The sequence below is a fragment of the Trachemys scripta genome, chromosome 4, assembly GCF_013100865.1.
Source record: "Trachemys scripta elegans isolate TJP31775 chromosome 4, CAS_Tse_1.0, whole genome shotgun sequence".
Taxonomy (NCBI): Eukaryota; Metazoa; Chordata; order Testudines; family Emydidae; genus Trachemys; species Trachemys scripta.
The window spans coordinates 121,384,131-121,406,287 of NC_048301.1; the positions used below are offsets into that span (position 1 = coordinate 121,384,131).

At 42.2% G+C, this 22,157-nt stretch overlaps 1 protein-coding gene across 1 annotated transcript; it reads left to right on the forward strand.

Moving 5' to 3' along the window:
• Positions 1 to 3,950: 3,950 nt before the first annotated feature.
• LOC117876532 (serine/threonine-protein phosphatase 6 regulatory subunit 3-like) lies at positions 3,951 to 20,660 on the forward strand (the record flags this gene model as incomplete). The annotated part of the gene is made up of 7 exons (XM_034768794.1): positions 3,951 to 4,129; positions 6,137 to 6,191; positions 13,686 to 13,816; positions 15,074 to 15,192; positions 16,975 to 17,128; positions 19,392 to 19,498; positions 20,477 to 20,660. Coding segments are annotated over 7 exons (900 nt in total), but the record flags the coding sequence as incomplete, so codon positions are not given.
• Between the last annotated feature and the right edge of the window lie 1,497 nt (positions 20,661 to 22,157).

Consider the following 22,157-nt stretch of genomic DNA (forward strand, 5'->3'; position numbering starts at 1 on the left):
GGAGAATTCGGTGGTGAAACTGGAAAGTGTATTAAAAAAAAGAAGTAGGCAGTGTGCAGTTTAAAGTTCTATACGTATTTATAGTATAGTTTGCTAATTGACAGTGTTACAGGATTTAATATGGTAATGCCACACAAGTGAGTGGTGTTTTTCAGAGCACCAACTAACTGTATAGCGGTCTACTTGAGTTAGCACTTTCATTTAGAAAATAGTTTTTGGAAGCACTTTTAATACTTCGCCATTTTTGATGGGTGAAGGGTGACAGCTATTCCGTACTAGCCTCATTCCATTTGCAATGTACGTCTTCTTTATTCCTCTGTTGGCACTGGAGGAAAGTGAAAGTTGTCAAAATCTGCATACAGTGTACATTGATTTAGATCTCCAATCCTGAAGGTGCTATAGATTCAAGTTACTAAACAAGTTATTTAAATCACTGCTTGTACCATTAGCTGTTTGTAACTGCCTCAACCCAAGTACTACAATCTGTAGTTCTTAAAGTTTATATATCGTTATTTATATAAAGTGCAGTTGTTCCAAAAGTTTGGTTGAGGTTTTTGTTAATTTTAGAAACTATAGTTAACTTTTTCATGTCTGATATTTCAGTGATTTATTGCATCTTAGTTGCACCAATCTAGATTTGATGGGGTTGGTGTCTTCAGCAAGGTAGTAGCTTCTGTAGGAACGTGGAATCTTTTAGAAAACCCTTCATAGTCTTCAAGCACCATCTTCTGACTGTGTTCTTCAGTGTGAGCTCTGCCTAGACTGTCACAGCAACTGCATCTGTTTAGGTAGTTAATCCAACAGAGAACTGCAGATGGACCACTGCTGTTGCATGCTATATGGGGTAATGGTGGAACACAATATTTTTAGTGTCTTAGCAGAGTTTGTCATGAGGCTTGACAATAGAATAGAGAACTGTACCTTGATATTGTCTTCTGTAGAAAACTGAGTATGACGTGAAAGACAGTAGACTGGAGACACCATTGTAAGGAAGAGCAGATCAGTTTTCCAGAATAAGTGAAGGCACTGTAATGTCTAGCGCACTGGTAGTCTTTTCCTTCCACTCTTCTGATCTTCTGGGAACCTATTAACCGTTCTTAGGTGGGTTTGCTTTGTTTGCCAGATTTACTGAGGCCCAGACTAAAACAGGCAGCCTCCAGCTTTCTTTTCTTCAGCTTCCTTACTAAGTCCCATTCTAATGTTCGATTTCTCTCTAATGAAGAATCCTCAGTCCAGAAGTGTCTTCATTCTGTCGATCTCTGATCAGTGGAATGCCTCAGTCAGTTCAGTCGTCAGAAATAATTTTAAAACTCTATAATTTTGAAAGAAACTTTCATTATCTCATTCTCAGGACAGTTTTTTTGAAAGACCTTCCTTACTTTAAATATTAGAGGGAGAGTCTGCTGCCTCATAACTGGAAATTGGTTCTCCCAATTTGCAAAGCATGCGGCAGGAAAGAATTGGTAATGCACACACAAGTAATCATAAACATTGAGCTCTTTGGGCAAAATTTAAGACTCCATCTAATCTAGTGCTGGTAAGAGTGGGAGGGATACTGTAGACCAGCTGCTGGCATTTTTACTATTGTGTTGTCTGGACCTGCTGTGAGCAAAGTTAGATGACATAGTGGTAAAAATTCTGACAACCAACCAGTGTACACTAATGCTCCTACAATTGCTAGCACCAGAGGAGCTGTGCTGATGCTTGTGCAGTATCATGAGATCTCCAGAAAGTTGCTGCTGTAGGCACAGTTAAGGAATACATGCAAGTCTGCATAACTGAATATGAAAAGTGGTGTTTTCCTTTTAATGGAAATCTCTCCAAATTTATCTTCGAAGACCTAAGTAAAATCTCAGGCTGCCCTAGAGGATAACACCTAAAGTAGATTTGATCATGATGACTCAGGCAAAAGGGATCTTTTGGAAATTTTCTTTATGGGCCCTGGTTAAGAAATTAATGCCTATAATCACTTAGGTGACTTTTTTTTTTTTTTACTTGCCAACCGTTTTTAACTGTATTTACATAGCCTGTGCAGGCAAAATGTTTTTCTTTATTGGCTGGAGAAATCCATTGCTTTTTATAAAGTAAATCTTCAGACATGTTTCATAACTTTTCACACCTGACTTCTAACTTCATTTATGATGCCATAAAGATGTTAGGCCTGCTCTGCTATCTTTTTTAGCATTTTTAAAGGTAAAATTGACCCCCCTCTTGCTTGAGGAGCTTTGTTTAGGGAAGTTCATGACAAACCCTAGAGATGGTACCCCCAAGAAGGGTCTCATGCTGTAAATCTTTCTGCAGATCCCTTTATTTAAGGGCAACAACCAGAAGTATATCAGCGATTCCATTCATTTTCCACTTTGCAAAACTTGTATCTGCCTTTGGCCTGTCAAACTGTCAGCAGGTTCTGACTCTTGGCTGACTATCGCTTGGAACGCTTCTCTAGCGTGCTCTTTCCCACTATTAGGCTTTAAAAGATATTGTCACTAGGATGACGTATATATTTGATAAAACAGAAAACAGAAGTTGCTGCCTGCACTTATTTCACTTGAAAACTGATAGAATTTTAAAAATCTAATTGACTTTTCACCATTAATTTAGTTTGTTCTTTCATCATTCCATTTATCATTAACATAACACCTTTATGAATGTCTTCTCATCCACATGCATTCAGTAATAAGTTCTCTTCATCCATAGCTATCAAAGTACTCTACAGAGGAAGTGTTTAGTGCCTTTCTACAACCCAATAATGCTTTATATGGACAGTCAGCGCAGGAAGAACAAAGGTCTAATATTACTAGGCCAGCCATATGTTTTGTCCAACGTAGTGCTGTTTACTATAAAAGACTTGAGGGATTGATTGGCATTTGTGAATGTTTCAGTCAAAATTCTACCTGAAACACATGCAAAAAGGCAGGCTTTTCCAGTGGCTGCTTGGATGGAGGTTCCCCTTATTCACTCCCAATCCCAGGAGTGTGGAAAGCTGCCATTGTATCCCTCTCCTTCCTCATCACTGCCCTGTTTTATCTTCCTCCAAGCTCCTCCATAATTTCCTGTCCCCAACCCAACCCTATATTTTTTTCCCTCTGCCATCACCTATTCCTCTATACCTTACCTTCTCAACACCTTGCTCACCTGCTCCTTTTTAGGCCATCTCTGGCTTCCCATATTCCCACGTCCTGTCTAGCTGACTAACCACACAGTCCAGAGAGTGGCTATTTTCCCTGAGGGGTAACCTGGGTTCAGTTTCATTAAAAACAATGAGTTTGCAGTGTCCCTTCAACATGCAAAGTCTGTAGAGAATGGTGACTGTTTTGGCAGAGAGCAGTTTGGCTTCAGCCCCACTGAAAATAATAGTTATTTTAAATAAGGGAAATTTCACAAGTTTTAAAGCCAGTAATCTGAGGTCAGTTGAGACTTTATTTAAAAACAAAAAGAACCTTAAACCCCCCAAAATCTCATGAGATTTTTGATAAAATTGTGAGAGTTGGCAACATTAAATTTAGATGTGTGGTATGTCTGCATTAACTCTTGGTTTCCACTTGTGTTTTCTTTTGGGTAATTGAGAGATACTGTTAGTTAGATCTTATAGTTGAGATTGATAACTTCTTACCCACACATTTTTTTTCCTATTTATAACAATGCCCTGGTCTCCCCTCTTCCATGAGTCATGTGGTTTTAAAAGTTTCATGTTGACAAGGTTGAAGGCAGCTTTTCTCCTGTACCTAATAAGCTGTCCTGTCACACAGTGTGTCCTGGGAAATGCATTTGGAAAAGTGGTATTTAAGACCACATGTACAGTGAAGATTAACTTTCCTGTTAGAGCTGCTACCACGCTGGCATCAAAGCCATCAAATGTGGGTCAGTGTATATTCAGTGGCTGAGATAATTTATAGATTTAAAACAAATTAACTTTTTATAATCCCCTGTGTTTAGATTAACAAAATTTATTTCTGGAGCAAAATGGGCAAATAGTATTCAGAGTATTATTAGAATATTTATATCACTGTCGTTGGTCCTGGGATTGCCAGGCCTTTTCTGATTATCAGATGCAACAAATGACGTCCAATTTTATTGACCAGTTTGGCTTCAACGATGAGAAGTTTGCCGATCAAGATGACATCGGGAAGTGAGTATGACTTTATGCTGGTTTTAACTTGGGATTTTCTTCTTTATTGCATCATTTCACATTTGACTGTGTCCCAGTGATTAATTGCAGCCTTGACTGATGCCGAGCTGTCTGCATTTGGCTTTATCAGCACTAACGTGGTCAGTTCTTACACTGAGTGCTCCAGGAAGAGCAGATTAGCTTCCCTGAGCAATTTTTCAGAGCAACACTATTTCTTTCCTCTCCCCAACCCACAGTAGCTACATAAGAGAACACATTGCTTGTGACTATATAATTAGACGTCTTAATATCAGACTTAACCTATGGATCTGTTCTCTTATTCACAAGACCATTGGCACATGGCTCTGGTGTGAGCAGAATTCATAGGTGGGATAGTTTTTAGGCATAGGAGATAGACATGGGGTATAGTCTACACCATGGTGCATAGCATAAATTTACTTTTCCTGGCCAAGTTGGCAGGAGCAACACATCCATGAATGTTCTTTTCTGTAGGGGACAGTAAGGAAGGGCTTCATAAATCTATCTATGGTGAAGAGCAAAGCAGTTCAGAGATACCCTAACTGTAGAAATGTAAGTGAAGAACTTAAAAATAGGAATAGTTTTAGTCCAGGTAAAACACAACCCAAGAATCTGTAGGATGATCCCTATTTCTTACAAAAAAGTAAAATGGACCATGCTTTTGAGAATCCCTCTTGAAAAATGGAGTGAATTGGAGCTGGTGATAAGTGTTACTTTCTATCTAATCCCCAAATTTTATTAAATTGAATTAAGTGTGCATGGTGCAAAGTATCCTTTTTAAAACAAATTTGAAAAGAATCCAAGACAGCAGTTAAATATTAAAGGCAGATTAGTGTTGTCATACTGATTTTATTGATACTATTTTGTAGGACAAGCTACAGTAAGGTATGGGAAACTAATTGAGGTGGACTCCTGCCTTCTCAACAGGGAAGGGAATTATATATGAAACCTCTGAGTGTAGAGATGAAGATTCACTTTCAGGAGGTGGGATTCTATAGAAAAGAAGTCAATTTCAATTAATTAAATATACTTGGGTAGCAGTATTTTTGGTATACACCTGCCATAGGAGCTAGTTTACTATACTGCTTGGGTGAGTCTGTCAAGAAGATGACACATAATTAACAAGATGCTTATATAAATATAATGCAGATCCCTTGAGGTGTGCACTCTGCCTAGATGTTATGCCTCTAGCTACCACTTATGAATTTGGTCCCTGATATCGCCCATCAGAAACCACACGGCTCTCATTTTAAAAAAAAAATATATAGAGAGAGAGAGAGAAACTTCATTGCTTGGAATCTTACCTACTTTCTAGCTGTAAATGCTGGCTATTCTTTAGTTACTTGCATGGTGGTTCAATTATGTGATTCTAGTCCTTTTATGTAAAAGGAATATTGTTAAAATTGTTGGGCCTAAAAATTGATCTGCTTTGACTTTGAAGGTCATATCTAACGAACTGTAAATGCTGTTTCTCTTCTACCCCCTCCTCCAACAGATCTTTAATGCAGTGAGAATTTAGGGGAAGATTAACAAATGCACAGCTAACTTTAAACTCACTCATATACGTGCTTAAAGAGAGGATACCTGTGAATTGTCCTGAAAGGCTGGCAGACTTTCCCCGCTATTTCACACCTGCAGGAAGGGTATTTAGTTAGTTTATTTGGATTTATTTTGTCCATGTATCTGATAAAAGGTAGCCATTTTTTATATTATTGGCTTAACTGTCTTGTAAGATTTTGTGCATGGAAAACATCCCATGATTTGATAAATTGTTTAACTGAATGATGATAGAAGGCATGTTTCTCCTAAACACAAAAGGTAAAACTATTTTCTTGTGTGGGAAATTGCTACTTAAGTTTTATAGTTTCTGGTCCTCTTAGTATTCTTGCGCAGTAAAGAGTTCAGAATATGAAATGTCTCTTTATTTGTTGTGTAAATTGCAGCATCTTTTTTTGCTTTTAGTGCATAAATCTGTACTTTTTTTTGCAGTGTCTCTTTTGATCGAGTGTCAGACATCAACTTTACCCTCAATACAAATGAAAGTGTGAGTATACATTCCTGCTGCTATCATGACTTTTGTCCTTGAGAGAGTGGACTGCTAAACAAATAATAAAACTTTAACACTTCTACTTGTCTTCAACCTGTAGGATGGTAGTGAGTCAAATAATTCTTTTCAATATTATCTTTGAGGACTAGCTCATCCACCTACTTTCTTGTAATGATGTAAAGCCTTTGTGTCATTGGGAAACTTGATCACTGCTTTCTATATCAGCTTCTGAGCAGAGCCATTTTCACTTTAAGGTATGACCAGATACAAGTTCTTCTGTTAGCCGGCTCCAAAGGAAATGCAGTAAAAAGCTGCCTGTTTGCTGTGGTAGAGGTGCCTCAGAGCTTGTCTGCACAGTGCAGCATAGCATACTAGAGAGGTGTGTGTCAATGTGTTATGTGCTAACTGGCCCGTGTAGATCCATGCTGGCATGCTCTAGGACAGAGGTGCTCAAACTTTTCCAAGTGCGCTGCCCTGTCTGCGCTCCCCCCTCCCCCACGCATTACTGCACAGTCAAGGTTTCCTCAGCAGCAGAGCTTGGACTGAAGGCAGAGCTGCGGGAGGAGCTGGGATTAGAGGCGGCGCTGGTCTGGGGATGGAGAGGGAATGAGGGCAGAGCTGGGCTGGGGCCGGAGCAGCGTGTGGAGTGGAGCTGTGGGTGAGAGCAGAGCTGGGCCTAGCGGTGGAGCAGGACTGTGATCTGAACAGGGTTGGAGACGAGACGTCTGATCTGGGGGTGGAGCAGGGCTGGAAGCATGGCATTCCCTTCCCACCCTCCTTTCCCCGCAAATGTTTCTCTGTGCCCCACACTTTGAGAACCACTGCTGCTTCTTTGAAAGATGTCCCTGTGGGTGCTCCACTCCAGGTATTGGTGTGTCCCTGCGCCTTTGCTCGGAGATTTTTGTAGCAGTACTCGTACCGGCCACGCATGCGCAGAGGCTGCCCCCCGCTGTGAGTCTAGCTTGATAGTACGCATGCGTGGTCGGTCTCCTCAGTTCCTTCTCTACTGTCCCCAGCCTGAGACAGAGCTCAGCAGACTCGTTAGGAAATTCCTTTCTCTTGCTACAATTACCCTTTTAGTTAGTTAGTTTGTTGTTAGTTATAGTTAGTTACCATTTTTATCTTTAAAAAAAAAAAAAAAAAATCCTGTCAGCTGCAGCTGCTTCAGACATGCTTGGCTCCACAGGCTTTAAACGCTGCTCTAACTGCAAGGAGGCTATCCCACTGTCAGGTGGCCACTCATACTGTATAAAATGTTTGGGGGAGACCCACATTCCTCAAAAATGTGCCCACTGCAGCAAACTTAGCTCCAGGGCACAGAAGGACAGGGAGCTTAGACTGAAACTGCTCCTCCTCCAGAAATCCCTAGGTGTGGCTTCAGACCCAGGCGCTGATTCTGGCTCCGCTGCCCACCACAGCTCCCCCCCCCCCCCCCCCCCCGCCTCAAAGAAACACAAGAAATCTGCAAAGAAAGGGAACCTTTTGTCATCTTGAGGTCCCTTCCAACTCTGATATTCTATGATTCTATGATCTTCAAAGGAAACCCTGAGACACAAGCCCTCCCCGGGCAGATCTACCGCTTCCCTGCCTGTGCTCCCCCGCTTGAGCACATTTGACAAGCTGGGCTCCTCTGGCAACGCGTGAAAACCGCCTGAGGCTGCAGCGGCGGTGCGAAGCTCCGGTGCCGAGGCTTCGGGCTTTCAGCTACCTGCCTCTCTTCTGGCACTGGTCGGCACCGCGACGGACGCAGTGCTGACATTCCACACCCTGCCTGACCCCCTGCAGGCTGATGTTGCCCTCCCGGCACCGGCCACGGCACCTGTGGAACTGATTGGCAGGGAGCCAAGAAGCAAAACCCCAGCTCAGAGGAATGTTCCCTCATTGCAACTTCCTCCTGCACAGCCTTCACCTCACGCAGGAGCCTCACCACTCCAATTTACTCAGGCAAGAGATCTGCTGGTGTCACCTATCCTGCAGTCTCCCCTGCTGAATGCCTGTTTCTCTTCAATGGCAGAGTCAGGTTCTGAACAACCTTCCTTCAGTGAGGAGGAAACTGGACCACAGGAGGGTTTTTCTCCGTATCAACTCTTGCATCCCCAGACCCCAGTCAACAGAGGTTTTAGAAAAATTACCTCATCCTATTCTCAGGATCCTGCCCCCCTGGGGGGGTGAACCCCTGGATGGCACCACCTATGCCCTACCCACCACCATGGCAATATTGGGCACCATGGGCATCAGACCCTCAAGAATACACGTGCTACACCACCTTAACCAGGCGCAACACCGGTCTAGCACCACCACCTGACAGACCTGCCAATGACAAGACACCAGGCAGCACCGTCACACTTGCAGGATCAACCTAGTCCTGCTCCTATTCCAGTAGAGCCGGAGGTAACGCCTGAAGAAGCCTTACTTCCCCCTCCTCCAACACGGTCGGATGATTACGCAAAATTCCAAGACCTCTTTAAAAGAGTTGCCAATGGCTTGAGAATTAACTTGGAGGAAGTCACTGAACAACAGCATGAGTTAATGGACATCCTACAGCCCTCTTCTTCCACTAAGGTTTCATTACCAATCAACGTAGCCCTTTTAGAACCCACTAAGTCCATCTGGCAGACTCCAGTTACAAGCCTACCTACCTGTAAACAAGTGGACCGGAAGTACTTCATCCCTTCTAAGGGCTCTGAATTCCTTTTTACCCATCTGGCGCCAAACTCGTTAGTAGTAGATGCAGTGAACCAAAGGACCAATCAGTATTCCCGCTCCACCCCAGCCAACAAGGAAAGTAAACGCTTGGACCTCTTTGGTCGTAAAGTATATGCATCCTCGATGTTACAATTTCATATAGCTAATTTTACTGCAGTTCTTGCAAAATATGACCACAGAAACTATAATAAATTCATGGACTTTATTGACTACATCCCAGAACAGAAAAAACAATAATTCATAGCTCTGGTTTCCAAGGGACAAATCATATCACGTACCGCTCTTCAAGCGGCCCTCGATGTAGCCAACACTGCAGCAAGATCGACGGCCACAGCAGTGGTCATCCGCCAAGGTTCATGGCTCTCCTCCTCTTTCTTTCCATTGAAGATCTTCCCTTTGACGGTGAAAAACTTTTTGCTTCCGCCACGAACGACGTGCTTCACTCAATGAAGGACTCAAGGGCAACCCTCCGGTCCTTAGGACTCCAGACACCTACGACAAGAAGACAGCAATATAGATACCAACCTTACCAACGTCCACGCTACCCCGCATATACACAACACTGCCATAGACTACAGGAGCAACTACAACAACAACACCAGAGACCAAGATTCCAGTGTCGTCGTCCCAATTCTGCGGGGGCGCCTCAACCCCCTCCAACTAATAGGCAGATTTGAAGCCTTGGTCGAGGGTTTAGAAAACAGCGTTCCCACTTCAGCCAGCACACACATCTTTGGATACCGCCTACGACCATTCTCCCACCAATGGCAGAACATTACCTCCGACAAGTGGGTTATAGAGGTGGTTACAATTGGATACGCCATCCCCTTCCTCTCCTTGCCACCCACCCTCCCTGTCCCTCTTCAGGGACCCTTCTCACGAGCGACTACTCCTCCAAGAAGTGCAACATCTCCTTCAAGTGGGAGCAATAGAAATTGTGCCAGAACGACACAAAGGGAAGGGTTTTTACTCCCATTATTTCTTAACAGAAAAGAAAACTGGGGGATGGCAACAAATCCTCGACCTCAGGCGGCTCAACAAATTTGTCAAAAAGCAAAAGTTCAAGATGGTTACTCTCACCACCATAATCCCAGTGCTGGAGCAGGGCGATTGGTTTTCAGCCCTTGACCTACAGGAGGCCTATTTTCATGTGACTATACACCTGGCCCACAGACGCTTCCTACGTTTTACTCTTGGCTCAACACATTTTCAATACATGGTTCTCCCCTTCGGACTGTCCATGGCCCCCTGTGTTTTTTTCCAAGATCCTAGCCGTAGTTACTGCCTACCTCAGAAAACAAGGGGTCGTATTATTTCCTTACCTCGATGATTGCCTCCTCAAAGCTTTAACGTTCGACGAAGCTCTCCAATCCACGCGGCTTACCGTCGATTGTTTCCTATCTCTAGGCCTGCAAATAAACAAAAAACAAATCCACATTATGCCCCACCCAGCATCTGGAGTTCATAGGGGCATACCTCGACTCCCGGACAGGATTGGCATCTCTTTCACTCGACCGCTTCAACTCCATAAGCCGACTGGCCACAAAAATTCGCAACAGTCCCCAGGTGACTGTCTACAAATACTAGGTCACATGGCCTCCTGCACTTTTGTCATCCAAAATGCACGCCTCTACATGCGGCGCTTCCAAGCGTGGTTGGCCACGGTTTACAGACCGAATGTGCACTGTCTAAACAAGACTCTCTCCATACCTTTCCAAGTCAGAGGTTCTCTACTGTGGTGGACAGTTCACTCCAACCTCTGCTCTGGAGTCCTCTTTCTTCAGGAGGCTCCATCCCTCATACTGACTACCGATGCATCTCTGACAGGCTGGGGTGCACGCATGTTTCACCACACAGTCCAGGGGCTATGGTCTTCAACAGAGACCTCTCTGCACATAAATGTCCTAGAACTTTGAGCCATTCGCAATGAGTGCCGTCACATTCTGCCACTAATCAGGAATCACCATGTACGCATAATGACAGACAACATTGCATGCATGTTCTGTGTAAACAGGCAGGGAGGAGCTCTATCCCACTCGCTTTGCACAGAGGCTATGAAGCTTTGGAATTGGTGCATTGCGAACAACGTCCGGGTATCAGCTGCCTATCTTCCCGGAGTGATGAACACCACAGCGGACGAACTAAGCAGACCCTTTCCCTGGGATCACGAATGGGAGATAGACGAGAAAACCATCCACAACATATTCCGCATTTGGGGTCACCCAACCACAGACCTTTTTGCAACTGCAAAAAACAAGAAATGTTCCAACTTTTGCTCCAGAGCGGGACTGGGCAAACATTCCCTGGGAGATGCATTCATGATCCCATGGCACCGAAACTTACTCTATGCTTTTTCCCCCGATACCAGTTCTCAACAGGGTCCTGATAAAAATACGAACAGACCGTGCTAAGATGATCCTAATTGCCCCGTCGTGGCCCAGACAACCGTGGTTTCCGTTCCTCACCAGATTGTCGATTCGACCACCAATCTCGTTGCCTCTCATCTTGAACCTCCTATCACAACAACACGGCCGATTTTCTCCACCCCAACCTGTCCATGCTTCACCTCAAAGCCTGGTTCCTACATGGTTCTCCCAAAGCAAACTAGATTGCTCTGAACAAGTTCAAAGAGTGCTCCTACATAGCAGAACACAATCTACTCGCACCACCTATCTACGAAAGTGGAAACGATTCACACATTGGTGTTCAGCTAAACAACTTTGTCCCACGTCGGTATCTCTCTCGCTCATACTTGACTATCTATTGGACCTTAAGCGATCCGGCCTTTCTTTCAGCTCCATCAGAGTCCATTTAGCTACTATTACAACTTTTCATGACAAAATTGATGATACTTCTGTTTTTGCTCATCCAATCACTAAGCGTTTCCTCAAGGGACTCCAAGCCCTATACCCAGACATTAAACCACCTACCACCCCGTGGGACCTTCATTTAGTACTAGCTAGTCTATCTCAACAACCATTTGAACCCCTAGCCACGTGCTCCCTTTTACACCTTTCGCTGAAGACAGCATTTTTAGTGGCAATTATCTCCGCCAAACGGACAGGAGAAATAGCAGCTCTTATGGCAGACCCACCATATATGCTATTTTTCAAAGACAAGGTTACCCTCAGATTACATCCCAAATTTCTTCCAAAGGTGCATTCGTCATTCCACATTGAGCCGATACACCTACCAACCTTTTTTCCGAAACCACATGCGAACTCATTTGAAGCCACAATGCATACATTAGATGTACGCAGGGCCTTGTCCTTCTATTTGGATAGAACAAAACCTTTTAGAAACTCTTCTAGACTTTTTGTCTCCATCGTGGAGCGTTCCAAAGGTACTCCTATTTCTACCCAGAGACTTTCAAACTGGATTTCTCAGTGCATCCGGTTGTGCTATCAGATGAAGAAGGTGACACATCCAGACGGCATCAGAACGCACTCCACTAGATCTCTGGCTGCCTCTGTAGCATTCTTATGCAAAGTTCCCCTGGCTGATATCTGTAAAGCAGCCACTTGGTCCTCTGAACACACATTTGTTAAACACTATGCCCTTATTCACGGCCCTCTCTCTGATGTACGTTTGGGCAGGGCTGTACTATCTACGGCATTCCTATCAGATCCGAAGTCCCTACCTCCTTGAGACACACTGCTTTTAAGTCACCTGGAGTGGAGCACCCACAGGGACATCTCTCGAAGAAGAGGTTACTCACCCTGTGCAGTAACTGACGTTCTTTGAGATGGGTTTCCCTCTGGGTGCTCCACTACCCACCATCCTCCCCTGTACTTTGGAGTTGGAGTAGCCTCCGTTGTAGAGGAGGAACTGAGGAGACCAGCCATCCATGCGTACTATTAAGCTAGACTCACAGCGGGGGGCAGCCTCTGCGCATGCGTGGCCGGTACGAGTACTGCTACAAAAATCTCCGAGCAAAGGTGCAAGGACGCACCAACACCTGGAGTGGAGCACCCACAGGGACACCCATCTCGAAGAACGTCAGTTACTGCATAGGGTGAGTAACCTCCTCTTTAGGAGTTCCCTAAGTTAGTACGCCCTAGTAAACTTCTAGAGCATGCCAGCAGCATCTGTGTGGGACATTTACTGCGTAACATGTTGGTGTATTTTAGAAATCACACTGCTCTAGTGCATATTGCTGCACTGGGTAGACAAGCCCTCAGATTCAGGAATAGACTCGGATCTCATTCTCTGGGCCTGTGCTGTTTGTTTATTCAGTTTAAAGTGTGTGGGTAGTAGCTGCTCAATCTTCCACCAAAATGCAAAGTATGGTCTTAGCCAGCAAGGTAAAAGGAATAAGGGGACAGAAGTGTAAAGATCTTTCCCCAGAAAATGTTTCTCTGGTGTGCTAACCTCTCCCTCCTTGAGTGTATGTGCCTCTCCCTTTAACCTCCCACCACTCCCCCCAAAAATCTGGAGCATTCTTTGGCACAGTGAACGGAGAGAGAATCCACAATGGGAAAAAGTCACGAAAACGTTGAGATGTTCTTTAGCTATGCCCAGGGAGGGAGCAGGAAATGGTAAAACAGGCACCCCTGTCAGGCAGAGTTTTCTGAACTGTCCTCATAGAAAACTTAGTCAAAGCTGATTAATCCAGATCTGGGTGCATATCTCATTCATGGGATATAGTGTGGTCTCCTTATATGCACCTTTATCCTTTTCTGAGACTATATTAAAATTGTTTAACCATAGAAATAAGGTGGAGTAGTGTACAGTTTGTGAATGGTCTTTACCCCGTTCATATTTTTGCTTTGTGTTCTGCTGTAGGGGAATATTGCATTGTTTGAGGCATGCTGTAAGGAGAGAATACAGCAGTTTGATGATGGTGGTTCTGATGAAGAAGATATATGGGAAGAAAAACACATTGCGTTTACACCGGAATCCCAGAGACGATCCAGGTGAATAGTGTTTGTTTTCCATCCAATTTGTACTACAGAAGAACCTCGCTGTTCTCACTGAGTACATCTGTTGTTGCAGATTCTTGACTGCTTGGAAGGCCTGCCTAACAAAGAGAATTCAGAGACAAATTGAGTAGTTGCTGCTGTTCTTGGTTAACTTATTAGAGGATAGGCCCAGCACCTGTCCCTTCCAATCTTCTGCCTCTGTAAGAGGTTTAGGCATCAGCCCTCTTTGCTACTCAGCGCTTCTTCAGCTTTCCATTTTTCTTCCATCCTCGCTCCTTTCCTCCACTGCCTCTTGGGCCAAACCTCCGCAGTCGTCCTCCTGGTTATGATTTTCAGAGGCACTGAGCTGTCCATCCCAAGCAGCCTGCCTTCCCTTCAGCATGCTACACCAGCAGGAGGCTAGTGTACTCAGGCTCTATAGTGCCAGGGTCCCCCTCCTTGTGCTGCAGTAATGGAGATTTTTTTTCAAAGAGCAGGTTGAGGGGAATCTGTTGTCCCCAGTGCTTCCACTGCCCCTTCAGCTTTCTACTGTCATCCAGAATTTCCTTTCAGGGATCCCTTTGGAATGTCTTCTCTGACCTTTGCACAATAGCACCATATACCCTGTGGTCAGTTCTCCCTCCACCTGCAAATACCTGTGACCAGGAATTTATGTGCCAGACCATTATGTTGCTGCTGCATTTAGGAATGTGTATAGGGCCAGATTATCAGTGCTCTGATGTCCATGCAGAAGTGAAGGAACAACCTGGATGTCCGTCTGGAAGGGAGGAGGAGTGGGGAAGCTGTTGCTCTGCTCTCCTTAGGACTACTTCTGGGCTTCCTCTGGCATTTGCAGCAGCCCATGTGGAGCAAATGAAGTCCATCTCTGCTTTTTTGCCTGTTGTTGTTTGGCCTGGCCCGTAGCTATACTCCCTCCACTTTCCTATTTACCCTTGCATGAGGGCTGTGGCAGCCATCTTTCCTTTCCCTTGTTGCTGTGGGAGAGGAGATGGGTCAGTTAACTTTGTCAAGTCAAAAAACACCCTAAAATCTTCATCCTTTCTGGCAGTGCTGAAGAGTAAGTTTAATAGCTAATGCTGCAGTGTAGTTCCAGCTGATCCCTCGGTGTTTATGGTCAGACTTGCCTCATTCCTACATGCTAACTTGATTTGCAGTTCTGTTTTAATCTTGGGAAAACTTCACTAGCCAATGCACCCCAGGGAATTCCTTCTAAGTATTGAATGTAAACAATCCCTTTATATTTTTTTGAAGCTCGGGCAGTACGGACAGTGAAGAAAGTACAGACTCTGAAGAAGAGGATGGAACAAAACAAGACTTGTTTGAATCAAATACTAATACAGAAGACAAAATGGAAGTGGACTTAAATGAACGTAGGTGGTTTTTATCCTACTGCCTCCATCTGCTTAGATTACCTGATGGAGGAATTAGATTGCAAGTTATCAGTGTGGGAAAATGTAATGGTCATTCAGTTAAGTGGTAGAGCATAGTTCAATTTTGTCTTCCTTACCACTTTATTGAGGTCCCTGAAGTTTAATATCTCACCTTTGCAAAAAGAGATTTTCTGAATAAAGTCCTCATAGCAGGATGCGAGTGTTGTCAAGTCTGAGCACCTCAGGTGCCTGGCTGAGTCAGACACCTGATTGTGTAGGCTCTCTGTGAGCTAGGAGGTGAAAACGTTTCTATTTATAAAACGGGTTTGGGTTTTTTTTAAAGAAATTGTTTTTCCTCCAAAAGGGATGTGTAGTTTTAAACAAGTTTGAATCTGTTTAAAACTGATAAAAGCTTTGGAGGCCATCAGTCTAAACCATTTGATATCTTCACTGAAACTAGTGAAAATAAAAATTTGACTGTGAGCAGAAAATATGTACCCGTTTCAGACAAACTTTTACTCCATGCTGGTTCTTTTTTAATAGTTTTACACAGGAGCCAACAAGTGACTTGGGCTGTAGATACAGACAGTTAATGTTTTAAGGCATTAGACTTCTAGGGGTTCTTAAGCCTGGTCTGAACACACAGTTGTACCTGTTTTACTAAAGGGCACGACTTTATTTTATACTGATTTAGTAAAAGTGGTGCAATTTTGTTTGTAGATAATCATATCAGTTTAAACATGGCTTAGGTCAGTTTGGGTCGCATCAGTAAATTCACAGGTGCAAGCTAAACCGATATAACCTCTTTTAAATTGAGAGTCCACACATACAAGTTGCACTGGTTTAATAAAACTGATTTAAATTAAACCAGTGCAACTTCTGTGTGTAGAAAAATCCTAAGCGTTTTTTATATTGATTATAAGGAATTATAAAAACAAAACAAAATGAGGGTTTTTTCTCTTTTTTCCTTTTGTCAGATTGGTGTCCCTGGCATCTGTGTCTCAAAGTTTTGATCCTTGTGGATATCTTCCCATATCTGTCTAGACTGGGATTTCCTATTAACATTTTACTTAGTCACAGAGCTTCCTTTTCAGCCTGTTTTATGTATGTAAATACTAATGAAAACAAATATTTGCTTATGGGAAGATGAAGTACCTTGAATGAGTACTCTAAGTTAGACACCTATTTTCAAAATAAACTTGCTCCAAAATTTAAAATTCTAATGGGAAGAATTTTAAAATGTTAAGTCCTCATTTGTTTTTTTGCAACAAACTTTGCAGCACTGTGCTAGTGAACTGATTAATTTATTTTCTTTGTTTAAACTAAGAAAAACACACCTAGTAAACAGAAGCTAAACCGTGAGAACAACACTCAGTTTTAAAGAACTTTCATTTTTAGAAACAGGTGTTGACAGTAACAAATACATATTTTTTCTGTAAAATGTTGACTATATTAATCCCTGGTGTAACTCCATTAAATTATTTTAAATTAAGTGTAATTTGGTAGATTGGCTTGATTGCAGAATGCCATGAGTTATAGTGATATTTTGCTCTAGCTTCATAGACCAAATTAATTTTGTACTTGTGAATTGCATTCATTTTCTAACTTTGCATAGTGTATACTCTTCTTCTATATGTACATTATGTAAGCCCCTATTACAATTAGGGAGTTTGCAGTGTTTCAGGATAGCTATATGTGCAGGTATAGAGTCATAACATATTAAGAAAAGTGAATTATATCAATTTCTAAATATCTTATCATTGAAATTGTCACTGTTTCTAGCACCGAACTGGTCGGCTAACTTTGACGTACCTATGGAAACTGCACATGGTACCAATTTGGATTCTGTTGGGTCTGATGTATGGAGCACAGAAGAACCTATGCCAGGAAAAGAAACTGGCTGGGCTTCTTTTTCAGAGTTTACATCTTCTCTAAGGTAAAATAATTTTATTATTCTTCAGCCCGGGATTTTTTGTGGAGTTAAAAGGTATATTGTGCGTAAGGGTGTCATCTACTCTACAACTATAATCTACTCAGGAGACCCAGATACGGTCCATTTCTGGTGTAGATGGTATCGAATCATACATAGCTTGCTAATCAATTTGGTTGATTGCTAGGATGTTTGAGTCCTAGCCACACTTTATTTTTTTATGCCTTTTTTTTTAAATAAGTGGACTATGGCTGTAGATTGGGCCTAAGTGACACGTGCAGCTGTTTAATGTGAAATAAATTGAAAGACTCTGATGGCTCTGTTTTGTGATGTAAAAAAAATAGTTTTGTATATGTCTGAAAAATCTATCCACTCCATGAAGCCCATGGTGACTTGCTTAGACAGTCCCATAGTACTTTGAAGTGCTTGGCACTTTTTTGCTGTGTATTGGTTTACATCAGAAATAGTCAGAGCCCTAGGTATAATGAGATTGTAGCCATGTAAATATCCCCATAAATGTGAATCTTTAAAAAATTGCCAAATTATTGTGCTCCAGAATGTACTTTTTCATTTAGGGCTGGTCTATACTTGAAACACTACAGCAGCACAGTTGCAGCCAACAGCTGCCCCGCTGTAGCACTTCAGCGTAGACACTGCCTACAGCAACAGCAATTGGAGGGGTTCTCCTGTCTGCATAGGTAATCCACCTCACTGAGAGGGGTGGCAGCTAGGTCGATGGAAGAATTTTTCCATTGACAGATTGTTAGCTACACTTGGGGTTAGGTCCGCTTAACTGCGTTGCTCAGGGTTAGCTGGGTTGACCTAACTTTGTAGTGTAAACCATGCCTTTAGTCTCTTGCTTGCATGGTTGGTGAAGATAATATTCAGAATATAAATCAATTAAACAGATGCAGTGATGTCTGCCTGAGTCTGCAGCTGCCCTGAAGCAACAGGTCCAAGAGATGTGAACTGCACCATTCATCTCCATTGAGTTGTTATAATGAAGTCTCGTATTATTTCAAATGTCACCATTACAGCTCTTCAATGCAATGCCCGAAATGGGGGCAGGGTGCAATTGGCAGCTAGCTTGTCAAGAATTACTGGTGTGAGGACCAAGTAATTCAAACTGCCCTCCCAAATTTAAAATGAACTCTGCTCATAGATGATGGGAAAGAGATGTATTCCCTCTCTGTAACAAGTGTCCAACTATTTAATAGGTAACAAAACCAAAAACTGTTCCTTACCTACCTGCCAATATCTGTATTATTTCCTGTAGCTTCTGCAATGCAATTAAACATTAACAGTACCAAAATCTACAGCACATTTCAAAATTGAAAATTTGGGGGCAATGTACAATAAATTGAATTTAATATCAAATTAAATAGCACAAGGGATATTGTCTGACCTGGACTGCTTGGAAGTAAAAATGAACAATGCTGCATAATTTCAAGGTTTCTGCTGCAGTTTTGGGATTCAAATCCCTACTGTGTAAATTGCATCTTGTGCCCTTGGAATAGTAAAGGAATGAACCCACTATTGTTTCAAATTCACTTCAAAATGAGACCCTAATTCTTAAGTTGATAGCATGTGGGTGGACTGCTATCCTGCACAGAGCATTGCCTTTTATGGGACTTAAACGCATGCTTTCATGAATAGTGATATTTTTGCTGAATCAGGGCAAGAAATCATTTACAATTATTTCAGATTGGAAGTGGCAGAAATGTGGTGTCTGGGATTCTGTGGGATGTATACATTTTGAGAACTTAATCCAGATACCAATGGCCAAGCCTCCATGTTATAAAGACCACCTTTGTGATTGATCAACCTCGTTGGCAGGGATGGCATTGGTTTGATTTGGATATAGAGATTGAGCAACCCTCTTGCCCAGATACCATTACCTTGAAAGGGACAATATATAGCTGAAAATATATTTAAAAGGAAAGTGCAAGGGGCAAAAAAAATTAGGCTTGTCCTTTTTATCCAATGCCCCCCTCTCACACACACGCGCACACTCTTCATGATAGTAAACCAGGAAATCTTAATTCTGGCTTTTCCTAACTTTTTAGTGCTTGACTTTGCATCCTTAAAATTCCTTTAACATTTCTTGGATGAGTTTTAGTATAGTTGATTTCAGTAGGATTCTGGAGTTGATAGTATTCACAGAAATAGAAACATTATTTTAAAAGGTTCTGGTTGCATGTGAGCAAATTTCATTTTAATGTTTAGAAATCTTTTTCCAAAATGTAATTCACTTTCATTTGTATTAAAGTTCAAAAGAGTCTTTAAGAAGTAATTCTCCTGTGGAAATGGAAACAAACACAGAACCAATGGATCCCCTGAGTGCAAATGTATCTGCACTTGCAACACAGCCAGAGGGTAAGTGCACTGAAATTACTCAAATTATGTGCAAACGAATAACTTAGAAGCAGAGTGGCTTAAATGAGTAGCGCATTGGACTTCCTGGTTCTACCACAGGCTTCCTGGGAGATCTTGGGCAAGTCATTTCACCTCTTAGCACCTCTGTACCCCCATTGGTAAACTGAGGGTAAGGATACTGACCTCTTCTGAAACGAATTTTGAGATCCATGGAAGAAAAGCACTGTATAAAAGCAAGCTATTAGTGTTAATATTAACTTTACTTTTTATTAGTCAGTGAGACTTGGGCAGAGCTTTAGTTAATTAAGATGGCCTTTAGCATCTTGAGTCTTTGGATGCAGCAGTGAACAGTCTGTGTGCCCTTCTCTCCCTCCTGTCATCTAGCTTTTCCAACACATGGTCAAAGTTGATTAAAAATTACCAGATCAAACCCATGTTACCCCACTTCCCAATTGCATTGTTAACGAACATAACAAGTGCTGGAAGTCCAGGATCTTCAGACCTAACTATGGGCTTGTCTACGTCGGAAACTTATCAGGAGACCTGTACCAGTATGATAATACCGGTATAACTCCCCATGTGAATACTCTTGTTCCAGAATAAGTGTCAAAATGGGGAGTTATATCAGTAAATTTCCCTGTGTGGACAAGCCCTAACTAAGAGCTGTAGCTGCTGCAAATTATCAACATTGCTAATTGATTTGGAAAATGAAAAGATTATTATGAAACATGTATGTTTTCTTCAGTAGCTATTAAATATTTTAAAATATTTGATTAGTGTGTGTGTGTACACACAGAGCTGAGGATGCAGAAAATTGATATTTTACCTGCCATGTAGGATTTGCAAAGTAAACAAAACTGCAGGGAGATTATGTATGATTACAGTAGACATTATCCTCCTACACATCCTCACTGATTTGTACTTGCTCATTAACTATAAAAATCATTAGCAATATCCTAATTTGTTTCACTGTATCAGCCCAAGGAAGTGTTGCTATGGAGGCCAGTTCAGATGGAGAAGATGATGTGGAAAATGCAGACAAGGTAACTGAGACAGTAATGAATGGCAGCATGAAGGAAACACTGAGCCTTACTGTAGATGCTAAAACAGAAACAGCTGTCTTCAAAAGGTAAGCAAACCTAGTTCATTTCTCTTATTCACTCAGGGTGTACACATTTTTTTTGTTCCTCCTTTAAAAATGTTTTAAATGTTGACTGAGCATTTTATTCAGTCCTTTTGGAAGTATTTCATAGAACTAATGATTTCCAAAACGCTAATTAGACATCTGCATGCAGAGATTTTAAACTTAACAGTCTGACTCCAGTTTTCTGTTATCTGAGCTTTCATTCATATGTAAATTTCGATAGAGGTTATGGAGCTAGGTTATGTTCTGCATTGGGACAAAAACAAAACCTTTTGAGCTGTTAACCAAATTGTGCTGAGATGTCATTTTTTAGATTGAGACTTGTTTTTTCAATTAGGGAAGGTTTTGTGTGACCAGGGCTTTTGGGTGAGTGAGCTGCTTCTTCGAGTATTGGTCCCTACGTGTCTTCCACTGTGGGTGAATTCTTTCAATTAGTGTCCTTTGGTCCATATATACACCCGTGCCTTCTGTGTGCTTTCAACCAAAGGAATTTAAGGGTGGAGCGAAGAGGACTGAACTAACTGCCTCTCCAGTTCCTTTTTACTGCCATATGGCCTGGATCAGAATGTCCAGTGTCTGGAGCTTTCCTTCGATTTTTCTGATCTGTAAATATTCCAAAACTTGCTTTTGCCTACAGTTCTTTAAACCACAGGTGTTTTCTCAGTTTCATTGTGAGCCCCGACCACTTTCAATGTAAAGTGCTCTCTTTTGGCCTTGCCACTGCCTTTATAGTTAGTTTTTTAATAGTTTTATAGCTTTTAGCAGAGTTTTCTAGTTAGATTTCCTACCTCAGGAGACTCCCCTTTTCCCCTCCCCCGCCCATATCCCTTCCAGCACTATGATAATTGTTGCTGCTCTTCTGAATTTCTTCTAGTTTGAAAGTGTATTTCTGATCATGAGGTGTCTAAAACTGAATGCAAAATTGCTTGTGCAATAGCAGCAAAACTGTTTAGAGCGTATATCCCCTAAATTGCTACATGATGGTGATGTTTCTCTCTATATAACAAAATGACTCTTTTTGGCCAGTGTTTGAGTAAATCGCACATCTAACTATTCTCCTAGTCTATCCCTGTCTCTCTGAATTTTATAGTCCGTTTTTATTTTGACTGGTCCTTACTTTTTGATCCATGCAGCGTGAAGTCAATTCCTACTATTATGGTTCTTTTACCTCCAGCCTAAGCTGCTTCCATTCACAAGTACTTTGCTATAGAATTGTGAATTCTGAGAGCCATAGAAGAGTGAAAAAAACAAACTCATTGTAGAAAGATACCTTGACTTCTAACCCTCTGAAGAAGACTATATAGTTAGACCTGAGCTTCAGATGAAAGTCCCCAAATACCTTTAATTTGAAAGGAAAGTCCCCTAGACTAATAACATGCCTAGTAAGACAGAGATCAGGTCAATGTGAAAGATGGGAGAGTAGCNCTCACCACATCAGCAGGGACATTCCCTGCCATGGAATCACAAACCACAGGCAAACTAGTAACATCTGCACTTTTGGGCAGGCTGCTGGGG